The following is a 27,644-nucleotide window of genomic DNA, read 5'->3' on the forward strand; positions in this document are numbered from 1 at the left end:
TCGCAGCTACCAGGCTTTCCCACATCTGTTGTGAATGACGTCATCCCTGGTGGCGACTGTTAATGATCTACACGAGCTAAGAAACTCGTAGAACTTGTAACAATCCATATTATAGTTTTTGTACGTGAGGCTGATCCGATGGCGTGTTTTTAAATTTTTTGCTTTTGCAGGAATCGATAATAGCGAGCTAAATTGCCAGTAGACTATCCGGGAAAAAAAATGTGCGTGTGCATATTAAACCCGCTAAAACACGTCAACGTCGTTGCCAGCAATCTTCAAGTACGTGAAAGGTAAGCGAAGGCTACAATTTTCCGCCATGCGATACGGGGGACTAGGTTGAAGGCGGATATATATGATGTAACTGGCTTCGCGTTTCTGTTGACACTATTCCAGAGAGCCTTCAGCGGAGTAGTTTGTTTTGCCGTCACCCATTAGCGGGACGCCAAAGAAATCTGAAGATTGTTCTAGTTACCGATCGGTACGAAGTAAGTATACAAATCACCTTTAACTGCGAGTTCCGTAATTTTATTTTTTAATCATTTAGATTGTTTAGAAGCTTCTATATTTTTTACTCTAGCAGAAGATCAATTACATTTCCTCTAAAGTTTCTTGGGTTATTTATTAGAATATAAAACAGAGGGCGTGAAAATGAATACGAATTTACAATTATGAAGTTGACTTGCTCATTAACAATAACACTGTGGTTCTTATGAACTCAGTAGTTCTGTATGCGACGTTATATGATAACTAGCACCTCATTGATTATCTACTATTAATAGTGAAATGATTAGTTAGCTTTTATTACCGAGTTAATCTGTTATCACTGTATACTCTTACCTACAAAGCGTGTAGAATAAAGCAGTTCATGTACTATTAATAAAGTTAATTTTTAAGTATGTCGTTAAATCAGTCTTCACATTTTCGCCCAAACCATTGGGAATAGCTGATGTTCAGGAGATGAAGTAGAAGTGATAATTGGCTTCACATTGATTGGTTTTCTTGCCGTGATTTTACTAATGAGGTACTGTAAATTTTATCTTAAGCTAATGCTTAATATATCATATATTAATCTTCATGTATCATTCGAATATCATTTACTAGTCTGCCAATGGTCGTGCTACGATCATTGCCACCACATTACGTGTAACATGTTGGACTTAGGGGGTGGGGAAGGCAGCGAGGGAGTATGAAATATGGATGAGCTGTCAAGTGCGTCTTTTTAACTTAAGTATTTCCTGATTTTCAGTGTGATTCTACTAGCATATTCGGAATCAACCAGAATTAACGAAGCGATATAAACTGCAGTTAGAATTGACACTGGAAACAATTTGATCTTGTAAAGTTTTGTAGGTAACTTTTTTTTTTTGCTTCATATCACTTGGGTATATTTTCCGATTGATTCGTTATTTTATCAGCTGAAAGTGCAGCTATAGCTTAACATTTAAACTGTAATCTATTTAATGTACTTTTCAAATGATTTTGAAGAAAATTTGAACCCAAAGACGATGGTAAATGTATCCTTTTGGGTCCCCTCAAGAAACTGTTCCTGGCACTTGTGCTGCAGGTTTCGTTGGCTGCTCGTGACATGAAAAATAACTTGTTGAACGTATGGTTGACAAGTTATACGAGAAGTGCTTGGCGTTCAAGGTCAAAGGGGGAAAAAGGACCCATCTAAAATGCCATTTTGTTATCCTTGAATTGGTAATAACTGTTTCATTACGAAGTCGTTATATGCGCTAATGACATCGATTCCAAAGCTTGAATGCTGCTTCACGTTGAAGGGAAAACTTGTCACTACGACCCACAACAGGAAGTTTTTGTCTCAAAAAAATACTTTATTTGAAAGCAATTAAATTAGAAGTAGTACGGTGGGAAATCTCTGCACGTGGCGTGCATAATTCGTATAACGACATTAATACTGTATTTGTTAGTGTTTTCTTCTTTTAGAGTGATCATGATTTCTTCTAATTCTTTATGAAGTCGGTGCTTAAGATAATTTCTTAGTCCCCTCTCTTGATAGAATAAGAAGTGACCTTATTTGTAGAATTTTTTTCTCTCTCGGAGATGACTACGCGTAGTGTGCATCTATGGGGGGGGAAAAATTTTCGCAAGTTCGCAGTATAGTATTTAATCCGGATCATTGGAGATATCCTTGGGGAGAAAAAAAATGCATTCTTAATGGTACATGATTTTCATCGACCCGTGTGAGGCCACAACCCTGTTTACTGGAAGCCTGGAATGATGAAGTTCATACTTGAACTTTAAAACAGAGTTCCCAGATTATTTAATTCCCCTAACCCCTCCTTCCGTAGGTTACCCACAACGCTCCAACATGCGATACACGTGTACAGCCTGCTGAGGTTGCTTTAAAATTCCAGCCGAATCAACCAAGGTCATGAAGCAAGTATATTCTGGTTTTCCAGCGTGAGTTGTTTCCCAGACAAAAAGCCCGAGTGTCGGGATGAACAACTCCCCCTCCCCCATAGGCAACAGCAGAGTAGGGGCAAACGGAGCACTTGTCTCTTCCCCCCCCCCGAATGATTGGTGTTGTATAGAACAATCTCGTTACTTTGGGGTTTTTATTATTTTTTTTGTTTATCTGTAATCTCGCGTGATATTTATCATGCGAGCTTTATATAATTTTGTTTCCGTGATGTCATATCATGTTGCAGCACTAAATCAGAAACATTAGCGATAGCTCTTAAAAAGATCAATGAACATTACTTGTAGCGCCATCTGAGTTTTCGACTATATTAGTCAATAAATACAATTAAAAAAATGCATCGGTTGCTATACATAGCACTATTCTAATACGACACTGCATGATTTCTTTTATTAAATTTCAATTTGGAGGTTATTTAAAATTTAACATTTTTAGTGTTACATTTCATTTAGGTGATTATAAATGATCTTTATTCTAACTTTGTATGGTGGAGATTGTTATACAATAACTATCTCTATTTCATTTGATTTCAATGATTCTTAGATATTTTCCGGCTTTTGCATTTCAACAAAAGTTCCATTTGTCTTCTGAATAGGCTGTCCGTATTCATTCTCTGCATTTTCTCTGCTCAATTCGTGAATTATAGGCCACCCTGTAATTTGGAGTGAATTGTTGGTCTGTTTTTCATTGATTGAATTTGAATGCAGCTCAGTTAATGTTACTAGTAGGCCTACGTTCTATGCAAAACCATCTTATCAATCTGATCATAATCCTTTAACTTATTTCCTAATTTTTTTTTTTTTTTAATCCCACCTATCAGCCTATATCTGTACCAATCAGCAGATAGGCATACCACCATATTCTAGATAATGCTGCACGTCAGAATTCTAAAGTGAACAGCTACACCTGTTTCATCAAGGAAAGCAGTTCCAGTCGTACACCAAAGTCTCTACTATAGCTTGGGTTGAGGATAAGTCTACTCAAACTACAGGCCATGAATGCCCAGATTCATACTTCACTGCCTAAACTCCAAAGTGAAGTGGAATATGAACAATGGAGGTTCATTTCTGATGAAAGTTGTAAATTGATACAGATCAAAGGATAAGTTTACACATTGTTAACAAAATTTATCAAATTTCCATGGAGCCAAGACTCAACACGGGAAGTCCCACTGTTACACACACCGTTTATCATACCTCGCCTTAAATATGTTAACAGTCTCTGCACTCATCACACTCGAGCAATGCCTTCCAGTCACTCCCCACTCTCCATACAAAAAACCTGCTCCTCACACCCTCCTTATAGAGATTCCAGGGATTGCCTCTTGTCTTCCCAATTCTATGCAAAATCACCTTACCAATATGATCCTGATCCTTTAACACATTTCAGTGTTATCCCCCTCCTCTTTCTCCTATCCATAGGTTTCTGCAAATTGCATTTTGTCTTACTCAACATTACAAAGACGACTGACTAACGTAGTCTCTGGACTTTACAAATACATCTTTTTGAAAAAGAGGTGACAAAATCTGTGCGCAGCAACCCATATGTGGCCTGATCAAAATCTTATACAACCGAAACATAACGTTCTTTTATAAGTCATTGCCCTCCTCATCATTTGCGTTATCTGCTATACTGCTCTCACAATTTTAGCAACGTGTCTTCGAAATTTTAGGTCCCTGTTCGCAATCACTCCCACATCTCGCATCTCCTTTACCTAATCGAAATATATTTCCACCGATTGTGTACTCTACATCCCATCTCTGCTTTCCAAATTTCAAAACCTTAGACTTCGCAACACTGAATTGACACCACACATTTATCCATTCAGCCAGTGCATTAAAGTCCTCTTGCAAAGCCATGCCATGCGTTCTACTCGTGATAATCCTTCCCAACTTTTCTGCAAATAACTGCATATCACCATTCATACCTATCAATGTCACTTGAATACAAGCGGAACAGCAACAATCTTAAAACAGTCCTTTGGGGTACACTACTAGTGACGTGACTCTTCTGGGATATCGCTGATAGCTATCAGCCAATATAAAATAATGCGCACTAATTTGCAGTCCATTCCAGTTTAATTGCCAGATTTTCATGTAGCATTTTATCCAAGGCCTTTGCAAAATATCCAAATATACCGTTGTGTGTGCATCACCTTTATCCATTGCATTTGTCACTTTGTTATAATAAGAAATCGGATTGCTAAAACATGATCTTCCTTTAACCAACCCATGATGACCATCCAAGAGTATTTTGCTGTTAACTAAATTCTGGATCCTAACTGACCTTTCTAGCACTTGAGCCACATGCTCTAGTCTTATCCACACCTTGTGAAGTGGAACAAGTTTACCGTCTTTACACTTCCCACTCGTTTGATTCAGTGCAATACTTATTAAAATGATATGTCAGAGCTACTATTAACGTCCCAAAACATTTCTTCAAAGTGGCCCTACACCCTTATTAACATTAGTTTAGTTTATTCAAACCCTCATATTCCCTGCTCGCTTACTAAACAGTTCCTCCTTTCTTCCCGTGCATCCGAGTTCCGCATGTCACATTCGCAATAATGGCATACGTTTTATGAATTACTCAGTAAATACAGAAACGATATCCTCTGCAACTTTTATCATTCTACCACCATTTTCAGCAGTCAATGCCATTCTTCCCTAATCACTTTCATCTGGCCACATAGAAAAAAAAAACGCATTAGCTAACTGCTACTCATACTGCACTTTGGTTACCTTTTTTATCAAGCAAGTCGCCTGCTCGTTGTGCCTTTCATGCAACTGGTTCTTACCATTCCCCTTGTGCTTCCATATTGTATACCTTACCTCTCGATTCATCCATTTCACACCTGCTCTATTTAACCACTTGACCTTTTGGAATACATTCTGATACTACACTAGATAGTTCCTGAATACAGCCCAAGCAGCAGTGGTATCTTTTCCCATCCAGTTGCTCATTGCATGTTGTTGCTACAAGCGATCTCCTAAGTTTCTCAATTACCACTCTTATAGTTCCATATGTATCCGTTTCTAACAGAAGTCCTCAAATGACTGGCCATCCTTTAAGTAATCACCTCATGGTCACAGTCACCAACTGGTAGATTTGACACCTCATCATCTGAGACAGTAAAATCCATACCCTTGATCCTCGTGCACCCTCTGTTATGTATTTGGAACTGCCTAAGGTAATTATTTCTCAAACTCCGAGAAATTTTATTCTCTTTTCCCCCAGATAGTCTCTTTATTCCAGTCTATATTAAAGTCACCCATAATGATCACCCAATCCTTGCTGACCAGGCTAATTTGCCCCTACATTTCCTTCTCACTACCCTACACATTACCATGTGTATAGTAACACTCAACGAAATATTTCACCCTCTTCGTCTTCATCTCGCATCATACTGCATCAAAAGCGCTGCAGCTATTTATATCCCTTGCAAATCCATCTTAGATGGGCATAATTCATCTTCTACCATCCACAATACTCCTTCCTTTCTTCACTAAAAATATATCCGTCCATCTATTCCTTTCATGTTGTCATGTGATCGTATTTCGCTTATACCAACAATTTTGGGGCAAATCAACTCAGTCAATGCAATAATTTGGTACCCTTTATTTCGAATATTCCAATGCTATTAAACATAGCAAATCATCACTTCTCAGATCTTACTTCCCAATACCTTCTATGGCCCCTATATTTACGTCTTTAACTGCACTTTCCTGATATTTCAATACGTTCTTATATAATGCACTTTCCTGTAAGCCTAACTCCTGTTTTTATACTATTCATGGAGTGTTGTTTCTAATGGAAGAAACGTATATGCATGGATCTGCCTTCGCCTAGTAAGTACATTAGAATGTGCTAACCAAGTAAAGGAAGGAACTTTTATAGTTTATTGTCAAGTGAGAATTCTCACTTGGTAATGGATATGTAAATCGAAACGAACAGTCGGATCTCAAGTTTACTTGCAGAAAATTTCGAACACCTGACAATTCAGGGAGTTCAAGATTGTTTGGTGAATGGAGCAATTTCAGAAAGGCTTCGACATTAAACATTGAGTTGTAATTTTTGTATGAAATCCTTTGTTTGTCGAATTGAGCCTGATAATAGACGATAGCAATCACCTTTTACATGTTTTGCAGATAATTCTTGTATTTTCGTTGCAAAGAACATAATCCGTTGTCGAATACACGAAGACAGATTCTGATTTTGTTGACTATTTTGTTTTGGGTTGAGGCTTAAAAATATGTTAATAAATGATCTCGCGTTACAGCTCTGGGAGGACTGAGAGAACGTTTCAGGCCATCTTCGGAAAAGTGATCTTTTCCAACCTTATAATATTGATTTAAAGTTCATTTATGGGAAATTAATTTTCTTATAGCAAACACAAAAAATGGAATTCTCAGATAACATGCCACGAAATGAAAATGATTACACACAAGCAACTAACATTTTTTGCTATGAGCAAAACTCCTTTCTTCCATGCAGAGTTCTAGGTAGCCATTGTTCTGTTGGAGCCTTCTTGTTTTGCTCACTGCACTCGAGATGATTGGGACAACCTAGTCTAAATCTTCGCTAAAATTGTCGTTGACATTGTTTGGAAAGTTCCCAGAAACTGAAAGAACTATTGGCAGATTAAAAAATCCACGGTTATTGGCTTTGAATTCCATTGCAGTATGTATACAATCTTTGTGGTAGGCGCGTTTCATCGTCTGGTGCAAGATTGCCACCCTGTTCATTGGAGGCCTCAAATAGCTTAGTCCTCAAAAAAATGAATTTTCCATTAACCTACCCGTAAATGATCTTATTGTGAAGGGGATATTTAAAGTGGGAGAGATTTGTGGGCGATAAAATATCACTTTAGGCTGGTTTCCTGACTAGTTGGATATAAAAGAATTCCATCTGGACATGGTCCACCGCGGAAAAGCACAGTGAGTAGTACAGAAGATTCTGAAACAGAATTTAGAATTCTTTCCCTCCCCATCTGTTAAATAATTTTTTAAAAACGAAATGCGTGCTCAATAGTGTTTTTATGATAGATTAACATTTTACAAAATTAGCAATAAAATGCGGGAAATTTTACACCTTAAAAGACCTCTTAATGCAACTTATAACTCAAGTGATTATCGATGGTATTATAACACGTTACATAAAAATAATAAATGGCAGATATTTTTATTTATTTATTTTCACTTGTATAATATCACTCGCTTAGAGGTCGAGTTCCACGACTTTGCTCACAAACGACGGATGATCGAATTTCTTGTCAACTAAAAATTTTAATTTAAAAAAAATTAACAATAAACCTAACTATATAGGCAAACTGATGAATAAATCAAAATCATAAGACACAGATTACTGTTCTTCAGCTGTTATTACAAGTACAAAAATGCAAGATTAAAATAAATTACGGCCTCACTTGAAAGATAAGCCAAGCAATCTTAGGAGTCGGTTTATTTTCATACTCGCCTAAATGAACTCACTTTCAGTGCTAAGGGAAGCTTCCAATGCGTGCGTTGCTTGCGTGCCGAATGACTATGCACAGGTGATGCTACACGTAGACTATTTCAAGGGTTGATTATCTTAGTCCGCTAGCAACGGTAGTGGTTTAAGTCCCATTATTTCAAGACTGTTTCCCATTATGGATTGTCAGCCTGTTTTCGTACAAGGATTTTGGTACGACTTGTACGCGGATGGTGTACTCGATTAAAGGATTTATATTAGAATTTGTATTTCGTACACTTGCTTGGAAGAGAGTTGGATTCAAACTGCTTCAGTTACAAGTGACTGCCAATTAAGGAGTGAAAATGTTCTTGAAGAAATTACTTCCTCAAACTTTTCTTTATTTTTTTTAAAATAAATGTCCCGTGTGCATACACTAAAGTTATTTTTTTGTTGTTGGTTTTTCTTTGTATTTATTCAAAGCGATATTATTTTTTATTGATTTACTACTAATTTCCTGGAAATTTAATTGAAAAATTACGTTTACCTCAAACAATACTACCACTAAAATATTTTTGCATCCTAGTAATTAATGTGAACATGCCAGAGGGCGCTCAAAACTCAGCTAAGTACGGTAGAAATCAAATGTTCCATGCCGCATGCATTGCTTTTGTTTCTGAATCAGCTCGTTCTAGCAATAAACATAAATTTCAAATCAAACAAATGTCTTATTGGCTATGAAAGGGGAAAACCAATTTGTAAGTTAACTTTCAAATAGTGGTGATTAGAATTTCGATTAAAATGGCATTGCTAGTAGGCTTATGAAAAGTGACATACTTAAGTAGTTTTATGTAGTAGCCGTGTGTATATTTAGCGTTAATATTCTCCTTTTGTCCTCCAAAATTGGCTTATGATTAGTGACTTTTTTCCTCGTGCATATGAAGTAGTGTAATTTCAAAACTGGAAGGCTAAATTATTTACAAGATATATTTAGTACGAAGGTCAAGTTGTTTTGTAAAGAATGAAAATTTAATTCCCTCAAAGGGAAAAACCAACTTCTAGGCTTTTCATTCACTCAAATATAATATATTACTAAGTGAAAGATCTCAAATAAATATTAATAATATCTAATCTGCTTAAAATAATGTTTTTAGAGGAACACTAACCCGCAATATAATGTTATAGGCTAGTTGACACGTGGATATATTTATGCCTGGAGGGTCTGTTTGATCCATTTAAATGAGACAATGTTGTATGTGAGTCAGCATCTTGAATCACTGATAAAATAATTTATTTCTTTTCAGATACTCGCTTTCCAACATGAGTGGAACAGTTGGAGACTTGAGTCCCGAACAGGCGAAAATTCTAGAAGAGGTAAATTTGAATACTAACATTTATTACTATGGAAGTAACAGATTTAAGATAATAGTGCTTTTCTTCAGAGTTCGGTGGCAGAACATTTTCAACAAATAAGAGCAACCGTGATTATTTATACAATAAAAAAATTTCCAAAAAAAAAGATATTCAAATTATCATGCTATTGCATCAGCTTGCTATAAACTTAAGTATCTGATCGTATTTAAAAAAAAAAGTAAAGTAATAAAGAATTTTTTTTTTAGTGGAACTATGAATGGATTAGTGGCCAGTTATTGCGTAGACGTTTAGAGAAGACCTGAGGGAATTGCTAATATCAACTATAATAAATCATGCGAACAGCTATATTTAGATTTAAAAAAAAAAAACTTCAGCCTACACAGCGTACTATCGTGTTATAGCTGCTTGAGACATCGGGTTTATATTAAAAAGCAGAAACTGAATTGTTGGGAGGATTTGGATACTGGCCGTCATGGACTTTTGTTCTATACTCAAGTTTAATAATAGTCCAACGGATCACTTAAGGTGAAATATTCTTTAAAGAGATATTTTGAGCAAATTATTCTTAAGAAATAAATAAAATTTCCAACTAGTGTTCTCAAGGGATGCACAGGATACAATGATAACAATAATGGAAACTTTGCATGTTCTACTAACTTCCTATTACAGATTTTCCTTCAAATTAGTTTCTCTCAGAATTCCTAAAACATTAGATCTTAATTTGGCATTCTAAGGAACTTTTAACTACTTCAAGACACTTAAATATTAATCTTAGTCCGGGTCTCTTTCCTGTTAACCAGGTGTCAACTCTATGTTAACTATCTTAGATTAGTTTATCTCTTGCATGATAATAATTTCAAGTTCATTTCTAATGTCTTCATTTTCGGAAATTCTGCAACTGATTTCCATCTGCAGTAATTTTTCTCCAACTCGGAGTTTTATTTCCAACTCGTTTTCTGATCCGCATTATTGAAATTGGTTTGATTGCATACTGCTAGTATGTGGCTAATTTCTGTCATCTCCCATATAAATTTATTCAACAGGTTCCCGCCACAGCAAATTTGCTTTATTTTGTCTCTTTCGATATCAAAAAAAAAAAAAAAATCAGCTAACGCCTTTTTATTCCAGTATACGGGAGTAGGCGAGGCCTTTAGCCCTATCTAACTTTTGGAGACTGAGTGGGCAGTTCAATCTCCACTGGTACCCAATCAGAGACAGATGGCCCAAAGCTATCACTAATTAAGCGGTACGCAGTGAAGAGAGACGGCTCAAATGTGCCGCCATCTCGTGGTCCCTAACCCTAACACAATATATTTAATGTCTGAAATAATGTGGGTTCTACGGTCGATTTTCTTGAGTTTACAGGACGAAAAACCCGAGTTTCCGGGAGGAAAAACCTGCTTTCCCGTCCCAGAGATCGACTAACTCGAGAACCGGTCAAAAAAAGGCTTAGAAAAATTTCCTCTAGTCGCCGACTAGACTCGAAACGAAGTCTTCCTTCGTGCGGCCAAGCGCGGTGGTATGCAAACGCCACATCCACTGAGCTACACAGGCTCTTTAGATATTTGATTTGTAATCTTCACTAAAAACGGGATTTAATAGTTGAACCCACAGAACAAGCAAATCACTCCCTCATTGAATGCGATTGCCTGTCTGTTTTATTTCAGATTCTAATACAAAAATTGATGTAGAACTACGTAATTTGCATTAATTCTAGGAACAATCTTCACATACATCGTAGTATTTTAATTGTTAAAGCGCATGTCTAAGCACAGGATTATTCCAATTATTTCTCGACCTCTACACGTTACAGACCGTAAACCTGCGGCACAACTGTGCTGCCATGTGTGGTGATAAGTAGCAGAGGAGAGGAGGAAACGAGTTTTTGAGTAACTGAAGGTTTTAGCCTTTAGGGAAATACAAAACTCTTCCATACGAGAGGCCGGCGTCGTAAGGCTGAAGCTCGACAGGAAAGTAGTTTGACCAGTAGTCGCTCGTGAAAAGGCTTAAGGATAAGTGGAAGGTGCAGCAGTTTCATCGGGGCACACCCTGCTGAAATGAGGAGGAAAAAAACGGACAATCGGTGAAAGTGAGTCTGAGAAAGGAGTCGTCGATGAATTAAATTGCCCTCTTTATGGACAGCATATTTTGGGACTATTTTTCGTGAAATGAAAATCTAATCTTGTTTGGCCTAAAATTTGCTTCCTCCGAGGACTGCCCCTTGAGCCCATCAAAAAGTTTTTTTTCTGTTTATGCACGAAACATTACCACATTCTTGTCTGAATCTATTTTTGTTCAAAATTATTGAACAAAATCGCAGAGTAGTTATTTTATTATTTTACTAGTTAACTTGTGTGTTATCAGTTTGAACATTGCTCGATGTAAAATCACTTTCTCCATTATTATTCATCTGTGTGTGGATCGCATTAGGAAAGCGACGTCAGTTATGCCGATGTTATATTCCCACTCCTTTCAATGCCCCACTGAAATTATCGGCGTGGTCCAACTGCTGCAACAAATTTTGGCGTGCAAACTCAATCCGTCAGCAACACTACTCGTATGAAAACAGGCAGAGACGAGTAAAATATTTCAGCTATTTAGGAATAATTTTTAGATTAGATGGCGAATTGAATATGGAAATAGGCAAAAAAAAAAAAAAGCTAAGCTGGTACAAGTAGGAAATCTGAATAAATTTTATATTGAATGAGAGGAATTAGCCAAAACACTCAAGTAGCGGTATAGAAAACGATGGTCAATCCATATTTCAGTTACAAATCTGAGAATTGGGTTAAAAATAAAGCATTTGACCACAGTTGAATTCTGAGAAAAACTAAGGGTCTGAACAAAGAGCATTAATAGCAGCATTCTATTAAATTTAGGATATTATGAAGGAACCTGACATGTCAGCATTTGAGAATGTGCGAGGAGGCTTATCTAAGGTGGAAGTCATTTGAACAGATGGGGAGAGGAAAGGTTAACCAAGCACGTGTTTGAATCCAAGATGATGGAGAAAAAATCCAGAAGACCAAGATCTAGGTGGATTCTGTCCGAAGTGTCTGAGAAGATAGAAATATATTTAATCCGAGAATATGGAAGTGCAGACCAGTAAGACTAATTCGAAGGAAAATAAAGGAGATCAGTAATCATGTAGCACTCTCATAGTGGTCTGTACACTTCTTGAAAGTACATATCAGGACATTTATGTAACTGAGTCAATTTTTCACCTTTTAACATCTGCTACAATAGATTCCACTTTGTGTAGTGAAACACTTCACTACACACATCCATCACTGGTCAATAGTTACGATTTTTCCTGCTCACCTCTGTAGTTTTTTGTTCCTACTCTGCTCTTTAAGTCTCCAAGAGATTCCTTTTTTTCCTTGATTATGCTACCTACTTTCAGAATAATTCCTTTATTCAGTGGTACCATAAACACAATCGTATTTCCCTACGCTTCTACTTGTTTGCTGTTCAAGTTTACCTTAATATTTAATGTTCAACATTATATTTACCTTTCTCCCTACTCGCTGTTTCCTGACTGAATCTACTTAGGTCCCTAAACAGAACTGCTGATCAGTGACTCACTGCACATTACAATTCTGACTTGGGAGTTATAGTACTGCAGAGGAGCAGGTTCCCAACAGCAGTTATAGCCTTAGGGTAAAGACAGTTGATCGGTTCTGCTTAGTTGGTAAAGAGGACTATGGAGCGCCCTCGTTGATATCACATTGCCGTCCAACAGGATAGGTAACTTGATCCGTTCCTACCCAGCCAACACTGCTCTGTTGAGCGACAAACGTGATATCAACGATGCTGCTCCACAGTTCTAGTTAGATGGGCTACTGCTAATCCTCTCCGAAACCGATGCATCATTGTGGGAGAAAAGACGACCCCCCTATTAAAACTATGAATATGCTACGTACAAGAATGGAATGGATCTATCGGACAGGGTAAGCGACTCTGAAAAAAAATAACAGCAAGCTCAAGAAAACTAACCTAATGGGATGTATAGCACTAAGTGAAAACACTCAGAATGTATAATATCAGAAATGGGCTTTACTGAAAAGGACCGGATGCCAGAGGAGTAGGCTTTCTTATAAAGAAAATAGCAAACGAAATTATTAAATATGCAGCAATATTAGAACGGATGGCGTGTATAATATTATCTTTTTTCAGAAAAGAAAATCATTAAAATAAAAACATGCACCAACCCACCGTTTATGAAGCTGAATTCTACACCAGCATCCTACAGCTTACACAATAATGTTGGGATATTTCAATACACAACCTGGAAAATATAAAAATGAACTTACTATATAAAAAATGGAATAGGAGGAAGAAATGAAAGATAGCATGATTAAACTCTATGTGGAGCCAGCTAACAGCTTTGAACACTTTTTACATGAAAAGACCACAAGTGGATATGGATTAGTTCAAATGGGCACACAAAGTGAAATCTTCTTATGTAAGAATAAAGATTTTTCCGTCATTAGTCAAATAGGTATAGCAAATGATCAAAGAACAGAGGGGAATAATGCTAGAAGAAAAAAAAATACAAGATGCGACAGAATAAAAGATGGAAAAGGCTACGATAGCCTTTTGTGTTGAATAAGAAAGGTTTTTCCTGATTCTATCACTGAGCTTGTGTAGGTCAGTAGGTAGCGAAGGTTCCTTTTGGTTACATCAGGATTTTCAAATTCCGTGCTGAAGGCGAAGAATCTTTTTTACATGGTCTTTCCAATTGACGGACGTAAATTCCAAAATTTTCGATCGCTTCGTTAGTGCATCATGTTAGTCTCGTAAGGCGTGTGGCTTCCGCAACAATCCGAAATAACTTATTCCATCTTGATCACTTTTGATATAAGAAAAGTTGACGCATTTCTGTAATTTCCAAGTTAATATCATAGTTTACGTTTATGTGGCCAAGTTCAACGTTATTGTTCCACAGCAAACATCATACTTCGCATGTACAAATACAGCGAGCTGGGTCTTGTGTAGGCTTCACGCACATTTCATTGGCCCACTATTATATTGCCACTTAATTCCATACAAAATACGATTTGGCCAGTGAAATCTCAAAATTTGAATAAAAGGTTGGTATCTATAACTTTCTATTAGGGCTTTTCAGTCGAAGGCGTGTTAGGTGGAGGGGTGGTCCCTCCCGGAAACTCGGGTTTTTCGCCCGCGAACATGTATGTACAGGTTTAGAGATGCAGCAAAGGCAGCTGCATGAAATGGTCCAAAATTCCTATTTATCGGACTCAACCCATCTCGTACGAACAAGAGAAATGGAATCGCGGCATGGTTAATTTTTCAGTGAGTAATCCTGTTAATCCCATTGCGTTCTCATTTTGAGCTTCTGGTTCATTGATCTCTGTTTTTTAAACACTATTTTATGGTGATTATGAAATGGTCTACAACAGCGTAGATAATTTATAGTAGCATAATTTATAAAATTATCCCTTTTGAAACTTTACTAAATTGTATTAACGGAACGTTGAAATCCCATAAAGTAAACTTTATTTTTGAACATCATCAGTGGTTGCTCCAGTATACTATCCAGATAGTTAGAGAACTAGTTTATGCACTGAATAAAAAATAGCGCACGGTTTGAACTTTTTTTTAAGATTTCGCTAATTTTTATCTTGAAGTTGATAAGAATACGCATTTTTTAAAATGTGAAGTGTTTTAATTACATGTTGCATCTTAAGTAAGTCGCACCCGCTAACAGAATGTTTATTATTAATACTAGAAGCTTAAGTAAGTAGAATCCGCTTCAACTTTTCCCAGGATTAATAATAAACAATTGTAACCACGATATTTTTAATTTTAACATCTACAGTGCTGACGAGTAGATGGATGGTGCCTAACTGCGTCAGACTCCAATCAATTGCAATGTTTTCCTTATTCAATCAAGAATCATGAATACATTTGAACATCATGCTTTTATGGATTGCGTAATAATTGACATTTCCAACAAGGTCGACCAGTTTTCGCCTTAATTGCAACTACCAATATATTTTAAAGAGTATTTTTCTTTCTGTATTGTCTTATCAAGGACAAACACGACGTCCACGGGCTCCTATACCTGCGATCAGTGTGGGGGAAGGGACTTCTCTTCAACTCCGCAAAAAAATCCAATACCAGCTGTTACCGCTAATTTGTTAAGTTGAATTTTTACAATTGCAAAGAATAAATATTTTATAACATTTTGGACAATTTGCCTTTGAATTTTAAGGTAGTTTTATAACTCCTTAAGAATTTGTTTCCGGTACGAGTTGCCATGGTATTTCGATTGATTTTGTAATCAGTGGTCTTAGTCATTCAACGTCACAATGGGAATCATTTAAAAAATAATTGTAATAATTTCGACGTGTAAATAGATCATTTGTAATTACTTGCTTCGCTCTGAAACTAAAGTTTCGCAAGCAATCCACAGCTTGAGAGAATACCAAAGCTACCATCGATCTCATCAGAATAGATCTTCGAAGATCAAGTCCATCAAACCCTTACACGGGCGTAGCTTCTTTCTTAAATTTTGTTGGCAACCATGTTGTCCATAAAAATAAGTTTGTTTCACAAGTACGTACACCTTGAATTCGTTCTTTTTTTTATCAGAAAATCTTGGGTTTATTTATTTAACATGAACAATTGTAGGCCTGCCTACCTCAGCGCGCTAAAGTCAAATGTTACGTGAATTAAATAGATCGTTGCGCAAGTGAAAAACCTGTTGAGTTAAATGAGTTCAGTGCTAAAATTGCTTCGTGAATTATTTTTGTTTTTGAAAGTGTTGAAATAAACTGAATTTCATTTCTTTTTCTAGTTCCTGTAGAATACACACCCACACTCACCTACTTCTGTAGGTAAGAGCGCACAGCTCATTTCTTTTTCTTCAGAATCGTAAAAACTGAAGTATTCTAGTAGATTAACCGGTTTTTGTATTAGTGTAGCGGGGTGGGTTGAGGATAGCGTGAACTCTGAATGCTCTGGGGGGGGACTAAATGAGGCTGGATCCCTTCAGCTACCATGAAATGTTTCGCTTAGGGGCAAAATATGCCCCACTGCCCCAACTTGGCTTGCTAGCCACAGAGCGATTAGCAAAATATAGAAAAAACGCTGACCCTAGCGAAATTAGGTCATACTCGATTGCATCAGGTTTGTATTATTATAATGTGAAAATTAAATCCTTCGAGTAATTTAAAAGATGAATTTGCGTACGACAGATGCCAGATTTCATCTACAACAAAACTTGGAAACATGCAGTATTTCAATGAATCGCATTATGGTTCGTTAATGTTCCAAATGCACTCTTTTCTCATAGATGAGGATGCTGTTAGATTTATTGACTTAAAACTAGAAAATTTCCAAATTGGTCGATGTAATTAAAATGTTTTTGTTTAACATGTTTTTCATTACGAGAGCAAGAGGTCATATTTCATAGAAGATAAATTTCTTACGTAAATAAGAGCCTAGGTGGTGATATGGGAAGTAAAACTAGTAATGATGCATGTAGATATACACACTCGGTGTCAAGTTTACTGTTAGTTTAGTGCCAAATTATGAAAGACGACAAATCTGTTTTCCATTACACAAAGATGCATTCAGTAACTTCTTTATTATCTCGTAACGTGACAGAATATTAAATGATCCCGACCATTCGACTTGATAAACGAAAGATCGCTGTAATAGGCAGTAAATCTTGGCTATATGGTATGCTTAATGGTGTGCTTCCTAACTATTTTTTCTATGTTTCTGTAGGAAAAACCCACCTCCAGTTAACACTGGCTAACACGCTCTCAGTGAAAGGCCTTATAAAGGTCCAAGTGGCAGACAACATGGAAACCCCATGGTGCAACTGGTAGTAACCCTGGTCTCTGGTTTGAAAGTAGGTTCGACTCAGTGGCAGCCGGTGAAAATTTTAAGTGGTGGTGCTGCATATACAAAATAAGAAAAATAATTCATTTTTTCCTAATCAGTAACCACTTTATTAATAAATTTACGTATTAAAAACATTTCACCATCACCACGAACACACCAATAATAAGTTCCATATCTCACAGAAATAACGCGCGCAAGCATACAACTGTAGCGATACTGCTCGTAGAGCAGTGTCAGATTGACTTGTTACGTGCAGTGACAAGTGCAAACGAAAATCGGCGAGTCTAGCTGGAATTGACCGATCGTGATAATCCTGACACTGCGTTAGATCGCAGTGCATTTGTTTCGTAATCTAAAGCGTTAATCGAACAATTCTAATTATTAACTATTCAATCAACATCAAAACATAAGCTGTAACCTTTAACATGTATTGCATTTATATAATTTTGGGAGCATTGTTATTATTTATAAAGAAAATTTCTTTCTTCATTTTTTCCTTGAGGTAGCTGCAGTGGCGCATTGCTGATGTATAACCCGCCACTGGTTCGATTTGTTCTGCAGTTTTAGTAGAACATTTTGAGTTCACCAGTTTCATATTAAGGTGACAATTTGTCCTTCCGCACAGTGTTTTCTAGATAGTTAGCTACATTCACTGTAATTTGTTTTACAACAAATGTATGGCCTTTTAATTTGATTAACTTCATTCAGAAAAGCAGTAATCACGAAAGATGGTACTTGATGAGAAGTCGGGCCATACGTCAATGCAGTCGCCGGAACATTTTGGTTTGGTATACTACTGGGGAGGGCAGTATTTGCTTTTTATGATTGGCCACTAGGTGCGAATAACATTCGGAAATTTATTTATTAGGAAATGCTTTTAAATAAGGTGGTAATGCTTAAACAGTGAAGCATTTGATCTTAAATTACAATTATTTGTAATTGTAATTTAATGAAAACAACAAATAAGTTGTTATAAACGATCACGAATTAGGATTTAGATTTTTAGAATCGAGTTTTTTAAAGTTTTTGAAATCGTGGAAGATTAATTAGCTTTGTAGGTCAGTGCTTGAGGCGTAAGCCAGATTTAGATCTGACTGATTTGCGAAATGATCACGAAGTGTGGTCAAAATTCTGACTTCATTATCCTTGCACACCTACGTTCATTTCGACATCGCAATTATCCTCGGAGTTGTATTTGCAATTTTTGCTGTGTGACCTTTTGAACTTCAAATATTCTTATCCGCCATGACGCCAAGAAACCTATCATAATCCCGCTAATGTAAGATGCCGTTGAAAATCTCATCGCGCTCAAGTGTAACTTTTTTTTTGCCCAACTTTCCAGCCTGTTCAAATCATTCTGAAAATGCTGTAACGTCCCTGATTTCTCAGCTTATCTTAGCATCATCCCCCAAACACTTGGACACCTATCGCTTCGACCTCCTTAATGTGATGATGTATAGATTGAACAACCATGGTCCAAGGATTGAATTGATTTTTTTCTTTCTATTTTGCAGTTCCGTGAAGTAATGAAGGATGTTCTTAAACCAGATCATAACGACCATTTTCTCTTACGCTGGCTAAGAGGTAAGTGTTATGCATGTAATTTATTTACCGTTTTTTTTTTTTCGTGAAAAAAAAAAAAAACTAAATTCAGCAACTAGGAAAAAGTTTGAGGTCATACACTAATCCGTTTCTCTTTGAGGCTTAATTTCGACACTCTGCTCTTAATCTAAATTGAAATTAACGTCTTTAAACTGAAAATTCCTTTTTTGCTAAAGGAAATTGCAGTTGTTAATGTAGATAAAGATCTTGTAGATCCGTTTTTTTGATCTATGTGACATTTTATCATTGAAATAGTTGTAGATAAAAATGCCTACGAGATATCCCTTAAAGAGAATAAAAAAATACTAATTTAGCGTGCTTGTATTTCTTTTATATCATCATCAACGCTTTCTTTAGTTCACTGTAGGAGAATGCTTATGCATTCTTCTTCCTTCTGGCTGATCTTGCGCATCTCTACCATAAATGTCCAGAATATCTTTTATCTTGTCATCTTGCCGCTGGGCTATCTGTTTTCTGATAACCAGTTATTAGATTTTCCAAAAATGTTTTCCTAATTAAAATTCATTTTTTATTTATGTTGGGTCGTGGCTTCTATTTCTATACCACTTATCAATTAGCGGTCACATAAGGTGGAATACCCTATAGCTCTAAGGTATTCCCACTTGCGTTCTTGAGTGCTTCCCCCTCCTCCCCAAAAATATTAAGTTCTGAGTGCGCCACTGATTCCCATCACATTCCCATCTCGGCTCCATTACTAATGCAATTAGTAATGGAAATAATTCATTATCTTTTTGTTTACTTCCTAAGTGGGTGACGTACTTGATATATTTTTACGCGTCTTTCATACCATATTTATGACCCTATTAAATATTATTTAACAGATAAAAGTATTTGCTGTCATGATTATAACAAAATATATCTGCGAATGAAGCGGTTAGCCTGACAAAGAATTGATATTAAGGAAGATAGATGTCGCTGAGATAGGAATGTAAATACAGTAGTATTATAACATATTCAAATTGACTTCGTTAGCGATCTGAAAGACTGTTTCTGAGGATTTGTCGATTTTTTTAAACCGACTTGGAAAATATTAAAACTGCTATTGTCTAGTTCAATTTCTTAGAATTGCTGTGTACGCTGTTCCACCATTTAGAGACGAAGTAACTAGGATATTAAAAACAGTGTAGAAACGTAAAATATTCAGCATAAATTCACTTTCTTGGTTAATAATATCCCACAGAACTCGTTTCAAGTTAAGTGAAAGACATCAATCAGTCAGAAATGGATGAATTCATGAAATTAAAAATATTTAAGACTCCGAAAAGTCAAATTTCAATTAAAAGTGATAAGTGTTGCTTTTATATTCAGGAATTATTGAAATTTAAGATTTTTAATTTCCTTTACAGCAAGAGAATTTGACATAAAGAAGGCAGAGGATATGCTGCGTAAGGTGAGAATTTTAGCTTGTGAGTCTCTTACAATTTAAGAATGAATTTAATGTGTCAAAAGTGGGTTAATAGCGCGCAACTTGCTTTAACTGACTGCTGTATACGGGGTGGGGAGGGCAAGGAAATATAACTGGGAATGTTTGGGTTACTTGATTATCACGGGCTTATTTGGTCTTATAATCCTCAAAGTTGAGTAGTAAACAGCTCATAGGGTTATAATTTCTTTTAGGAAACTTTTTGTAAGAAAACAAAATGCGAAGAACTCGTTATGTAAAGAATGGTAAGAAGATTAATTTGGAATAATAAAGTGAGTAAAAATTAGTTAGTTGGCAGGCCAAAAAGTACTTAAGATGAAAGATTAATTTCCTTCAAACCTTGTCAAATAGCGATTGGAATGTCTTTCGCCTTCTTTTCTTGATGGCAGGCAAAAAAAAAAAATCCTCTTCGAATTCTCGATGGTAATTTTGTGATCATTAAACTTGAAGGCTCGAGTTGGTACACAAAAATATTACTGAAGGACCTTGGGGTACAAAATGACATTCCACATGCGGTCGAAATATTAAGCTAGGACATTTGACCACTTTTTTCTGAAACAAAAAGCCAAGACTGGGATTTAATTAAATTAAGGAGAAACTGAAGTGACCACGCCCAAGGATAGTCAACAGTGGCGGTCACTGTATAAATGAAAAATGTATTTTGAATAACGAAAACTGCTAATCGCTCTCCAATATTAACTTAAAATTGCCGGACAATCCTTTATCTTTCCTTATTCATGAAATACTATTTCAAAATCGCTTTGTCATTTTGGAGTAGCTTTGCGCAGATAGAAGGAAGCCGAAAGAGACATTTTGTCTTACAAATGCACAATCTAAAAGACTGGCCTAAACTGGTTCTCTCACTTTTGGGATTTCTTGTTATCGAATTAATAAGCATGACCGTGAGCAGTACTTACTCCTGTCATCACGATCCAACTGGATGCTTGAGCAGTCAAGCAGGGTGTTAACAAGGCTGATCGTCTTTCTGGACGATCAGCAACATGTACTACAAGAACTCATCAAATTTCAGAAAATGAGTTATAAGAATGTACGATGAAATTTGGAAGTAACATTTCAATTGAGTTCTTAAAAAAATTAGCGTTACTTCCAAATTTTATCCATTTGAGAGGATTCTGTTAGAAATTGACACTTGTCGAACATAAGTACACTGGGATATTTTCGATTTTACCCTAAACATGGTCTATGTAGGGTCGAATAGGAAATATCAGTGTACGTTATGTTCGAAATTTGTCAATAGCAGATACTAAGTAGTATATATATTTTTTTAATTTACTTTTAGCTTTTAATATAATTTAGTGCTATTTATCTCCACTTAGTATATGGGTGAATATGTACAGAATAAACTACCAAGTGTTATGATCTTTTTTTTCCCCTTTTAGCATCTTATATGGAGGAAGGAGAACAAGATGGATGAGATGATGACTGACTATAGCCTCAATAAGGTATGTATAGACACTTGCAGGCCCGTTCCGTACCGGGGTGCAAAGGATGCAATGAACCCGGGCGGCACAATTTAGGGGCGGTATAATCGAACACGTTCATAAAAAAAAACAAGGAATAAATAATACACTGAACTGTTTGTGCATATTTTTCATATGCACAGAAACGATTTTTAAAATCAATTTGTTTTTCGCCATTTTGTTTAAATTCTTTAAATGACAGATTTGAACTATTGAAATTATATAACGATGATTTTGGCTTTCTTTGCGACTTCCCCTGTTTATCAAACATTCCGAAAAACATAATGAAATATTGTCTCTAGATCTACAAAATAAATTATTTAATGACACCAGAAAAACCGATATAAATGCCCCAGATTTATGCGATGAATTAGATACTAATAAATATTATTATAAACCACAAATGGCATGTTTAGATATTTTGCAGTTTATATCTGAAAATAATTTAACGTTATTTCCGATTTTGATAATAGCCTTACGTATTTTTTTTAACAATATCATTAACAGTTGCTTCTGGAGAAAGATCCTTTTCAAAATTAATAAAAAAATGAACTTACGATCGAGTATGTCACAAATATTAAAAAACCTATACTTAATATTTATCCATATTAAGTATAGAAAATGAAATGTGTAGCAATTTAAATGATATCATAAAAGATTTTCCTGTAATGAAAACCAGAAGAACACCTCCGTAGGAAATGCATAAAAATAAGTTTTTTTTTTTTTTTTTAGTATGGTGTTTTTTCTTTATTTTAATATACATTCCTCTTAAAGTGCAGTATAATAAAACGATTCGTAACGTGTTATTGTACTTCGGGATCTTTTTAATTTTTAATGAACGGGGGAGAGCAAATCGACCCTGGATACTTGCTAGTTGATGGCAAAAGAACTAAGCTTAATGTTGGTACACAAAAATGTACATAAAACTTTTAATAACTTCTCTAGATACAGTAAGAGAAAAATCAATAACCGGCTTGATAGAAGCTGCACAAGTACAGGTTGAAGCGAGGAAATTGGCCATTCAAATCCAACACACACAAGGAACTTGTTCATTGTTAGTCCAAGGACGGAGTTAATGAGAATATTAAGTCGCTAGTTTACGATGCAGATTTTCCAGGAATTTTTTATTGCGAAACAATTTCTTCGAATGAAATTAACGCTGAGTTTGAATTTTCCATCATAAAACTACAAGAGCTGTTTTTCTAAGATTTCAAATTTTAATTTCCAATTAATCTGAGAAAAAATTATCATTAAAAATTTATTATTAAAATTCCAAACACACAACTGTTCATAATAGATTGAACTGAAATTTTAAAGGTCATAATTTTCAAACTTTCTTTGACTTAGAAAGCGCCACATAGCGGCCGAGGCTCTTGCATATTTAATTTGTTTTGATCAGTAACAGGTGTGTGCACATTTCTCTTCTATATGACGTTGGGATTTATTCCAACATGTTTTGAATTCCAAATATTTTTCTCACGTAAACGAATCAGCCGATGTTTCCCTTTTTGCTTTGAAATTTTAAGGTTTTTCCCGATTTCACTGTTTGTGTTGCTTTTTGAATTTAAGGAGATAACCTCATTTGCCTCCTTCTCGGTAAACAGCAGGTTTGACAAGGTCAGCAGTATAGTAGTAAATGTTTCGGTTTGAAAACGTCCTTCCTTATGCAGTAAATTCTGCGACCTGAAGACAGTTTTTGCTTCTCTAGTTCTAGGAAATGCGTGCATCGCATCTTACAGGATATTAAAAATCTTGATGACCTTGCTTGTCAGTGTTTACCCTAATTGTTTCTTAATTAGCCGTGAAATAGGAGTACACGATTGAGCAAGCGAAAATCTTTTCTTTTAGAAGCTTTGACATCTCCGTTAGTGTTAGATTCATTCTTATGCGAACAGAGCGCATCCTGTGGAACTAACGTTATAATATGATTGAAAAGGTTAGTCCTAACTTTCCATACGTAAGCACATGAATATGAAAAAAAAAAAAAAAACTTGCTATATGCGCATACAAAATACTGTAGTTGCTTAATAAATATAAATATAACCGGAAGTTGCTTATCACAATTGGGCCATCGGTTCTCAAGTGGTTCGTTGCAGACATATCGAAGTAATAAATGCTGTTAACTTTTGCATGCCTAAAGGAACATTTCTTGGTGCCTGACCAACAAACCTTAAGTTGCTATAGATCTCAGTGTAAAGCTATTTAAAAGAACATCTATAGTTTTTCATATTGATTTCGGTATTAATATTTAATATTCGGTCAATAAAAATCCTTGGTTTTTTGATCAACGTTCTTGTGTCAAACTGCATCACGAGAAATCTGTAGACACGGTATAAACCTGCCTACGTTATTCGCACGCCATCTAACGGCAGTCTTCGCTAAAGCAGACAGCCCTCGTAGTGCCTGCATGCCCTTTTCTTAGTCTTGCTTTCAACATGGACGCGCTATGTTTTTAGTATTTGCGTAGATCCTCACGGTTAAAAGTCCAAAGAGAAATGATGAGAAAAATTATGGAGAAGAAAGAGCAATCCAGTCAAATTTTTTCAAAGGCGAACGACCAAATAGTTTTCAAAATTCAGTTTTGGATTTCTGTTACTTAAACTAACAGAAACAACCCTTAAAACATGTACACGCACCGTAACGCATCCAATAGGGTGAAATTGGGCGAAGGGATTAAATCCGACTTGCGTAAAGTTTGCAGAACGTAAATCTTACGTAAGTCGGGTACTGCTTGTAGTTAACACTCAAGGTTTGTAGTCGCTTATTGTAGGGGAGTTATCCCCTACAATAAAATGATAGAATAAAAAGCGGCGATTAAGACCACTATAAAACAGAATTTTTTTTATAAGCCTCATCTAATTAAATCCTTTCTTCCAGGTTATGGAGAAATACATGGCAGATGCGTTGTTGGGATACGACAAAGAAGGCTGTCCAGTTAGGGTTATTGCACTCGGCCGCACAGACATCATAGGTAATTATCGTACAGTTAATGAATCATTATTGACTACTTAATGTTTAAGTAACCGATTAGATGCCCTTCTCCCAGGATACTATTTTTTAAACCGGGCGGAAACGAGGTGAACGTGCATCCTCCAAGAAATATGGCTTTCTTCCTTTTCTGGTGTGAGCGATACGTCTGACAAACATCCTCGAGGCCGAGCTTAGCATATTCTCCATGTTTGAGTCTGAGCTAATTCTGAGGATAACCGAAGTGTGTTCCATAGGTATGATATTCGCTGTGAGCGAATACCGAGTAATTAAAGAATTTAATTACTTAACCTTGCACATCCGTGTTAAGAGATGCAAGGATGATAACATAAACCATCAATCCCTGTTTCTCATAGTTAGACTTTCTGCACTAACAGCCAATCTAAATATGCTATAGAGGTTAACTCGCCTCCTCCTGGTAACTCAGACTGTGCAGTGGTGACTTTCCCTCCCAGCACACAGTGCGAACTAAAAGGAGATCAATGGAATCTTCCGCGGTCACCTCTCTGAATCAGATTGCATGAAGGCCAACATGCATTCCTCATGAATGTAAGAGAATGTTCACATTTGAGTCACTTTTGTTAAGAAGATTGCCCCGGTTGGGGTAAAACTTTAAACTTAATGTAAGGTCCTCTTATTCTGAGAGACGCCTGGGATAGTAAAATGTGATCAAATGTGTGATCAAAGTTAAACTAATTTTTTGGTAATAATTATTAATTTTTAATATTGAGCCTGCATTTGTCAACAGTTAAGTCTTACATACTGTACTGAATTCAGTAATCATCTTAAAAATTTCAATGCTTTGTCTTATTAATGCAATGAAAATTTCTTCCAGGAATCGTCAAATCTGTTCCTCTAAAAGATTACTTGAATTACTTCAATTATCAATTCGAAGTGGATTTGGATTTAATGAAACAACAGACAAAGAAAGTAAGTGCCCTCAACAAATAGGCTTAGTCATCAAAATTCATCTTTTAAGCATTGCAGGAATATTTCAGACACTTCAACGTGCTTTGTGCACGGTAACACCCTAGAGCAGTGGTTCTTAACCGGTGTTCCGCTGGTGAAAGATGTCACATGACACAATTCTGAGTGTAATTGGCTACTTTGAATAAAAATTTCGAGGGAATTATTTCCGTTATAACAGAACAATCATCAACAATATTAGAAGAAAAGATTTCAAGTTACTTTCCTTCTTTAAATACATACAATTATGAATGGATGCGAAATCCATTTGGCACAGTTGATACATCGAGTTGTGAATTTTCTTTACAAGAAGAACAAATAGTTACCTTGTCAATGGATCGTACTCTAAAATGAAATTCTCTGAAATAACTCTTGAGGAATTTTGGATTTTTGTCCAAGACGAATGCCCAGCTCTCTCCACAAGGGCACTGAACATTTTGGTACGATTTTCAACATCATATTTATGTGAGCTCGGTTTCCTAACCAATATAAAAACTAAAAAGCGTGAAATAAACGCAATTAGATCTGATATCGCTGAAAGATCAAAAGCAGACAAGCTCAAGTATCGCATGAAAAAAATGCCATGTTTATGAAAGGCAATGCAGATCTTTTATGGTTAGTTTTATGATGCTAATGTTTTTGGTGTTCCCCAAATTTTTCTTATAATCAGAAGTGTTCCGCGACTTCGAAAAGGTTAAAAACCACTGCCTTAGAGTGATGTCTGTTAACTGGAAAAATTGAAGTACTTGAGCGAATGCTTTCTATTAAATCCGATTTACAACAGTACGAATGATTACAAATGGTAACAACTGTAGAAAAACCTCCATTTTGTTTTGCTATTGGTGTGTGCAATGACCATGAACTCGGGTTTGGACGAGTACGCGCTTTCTCTGTTGAATGGGCAGACAGAATGACCGTATCTTTGGAGGTTATCTAGAAACTAGCTATTATCTGTCCGTAATTCCTTCTGTAGCTCAATAACGCGTTATTTCTTTGTTGACGGGTCCCGCCTTAAGTCAGTGGATTGAGGAGACCATCTATTGATGGCTTCACCTACCAATCATATGCCTATCATAACCCATATGTCTATCTTAACTCTCCAAATTCTTAGTATAAGTACTCGGTCTTCACCCAATTTTCAGTTTTCTTTTACGTTAGATGGAATGTCAATCAAATTTTTATTCCTAACTTCTGTATTCGGTCCCCGATTACGTCAGAAAAATATCTTCCGGTAAAGAGAAGAAAACCTTTATTAAATTCGTACTAAAGACATTCTCTATAGACGGAAATATTCTCTACATGTTTTGGAACAGTTGCAGAACCATGGATGAAGGTGTCAAGTTCTGCGAAGTCGGAACATTACAGAAACAAACAAAAAACACTTTTGAAGAGAAGTAAAATGAACCTGGCCAGATGGCTTAATCTCAAGAAACTAGGGTAAAGGACCCATCACATTTCTCCACATGTATACGAAGACTTGCTTTCTGGATTAGCACAAGGTGCGTCAACTGAAGGAAGGCATTTGACAGCAACAGATCTTTGATCAACAAATTCAAATGTAAAACTAGCTTCGTGAAATTCTAAAGATGTGAATTTCTCCGGATGGCATCTAATTCTCGGCCGTCCTTAGACGAGTCTCATAATAAAACGAATATGGTTTCCTTGTTGGAAGTCTTCACGGCATTTTCGAAACTTTAAAGCAAATAATACATCAAATTAACTTCATTATTATAAGAAATATTTCCATTTTGATGTGGAGCATTATTTGATCATCGAATAAACTAATTCTTTTAGTAGGTTTTTTGACACTTTAAAAGTTCATGCTGTCTGAAGTCTAAATCAAAATACCGGACTAAACATTCCATCAATCTGTTTTGTATTTCTTTTCGTACACATGTGTAATGTTGAACAAGGGTTTCAATTTATTCGGGTTTACTTTCCGAAATGTAGCCAGTTTCCAAACATCGGGGAGCGCTCATTATGTATACTAGATGGCTAGCCTAGGTGAGGATCAATTAAT

The 27,644-nt window shown here is 36.1% G+C and overlaps 1 protein-coding gene across 1 annotated transcript in view; it reads left to right on the plus strand.

Moving 5' to 3' along the window:
* The first annotated feature begins 134 nt into the window (after positions 1-134).
* Positions 135-27,644, plus strand: part of LOC150104501 (SEC14-like protein 2) — a 49,442-nt gene continuing 21,932 nt past the window's right edge. The window contains exons 1-7 of the mRNA XM_090395675.1: positions 135-485; positions 9,196-9,265; positions 18,658-18,727; positions 20,113-20,156; positions 21,590-21,652; positions 24,548-24,641; positions 25,494-25,588. Coding sequence (XP_090251801.1) covers positions 9,212-9,265; positions 18,658-18,727; positions 20,113-20,156; positions 21,590-21,652; positions 24,548-24,641; positions 25,494-25,588 — 420 coding nt within the window. The 5' untranslated portion in view covers positions 135-485; positions 9,196-9,211. The remainder of the gene's footprint in view (positions 486-9,195; positions 9,266-18,657; positions 18,728-20,112; positions 20,157-21,589; positions 21,653-24,547; positions 24,642-25,493; positions 25,589-27,644) is intronic.

The sequence above is a fragment of the Typopeltis vanoorti genome, chromosome 7 (assembly GCF_054136105.1).
Source record: "Typopeltis vanoorti isolate ZY-2024b chromosome 7, IOZ_Tvanoo_1.0, whole genome shotgun sequence".
Classification (NCBI taxonomy): Eukaryota; Metazoa; Arthropoda; class Arachnida; order Uropygi; family Thelyphonidae; genus Typopeltis; species Typopeltis vanoorti.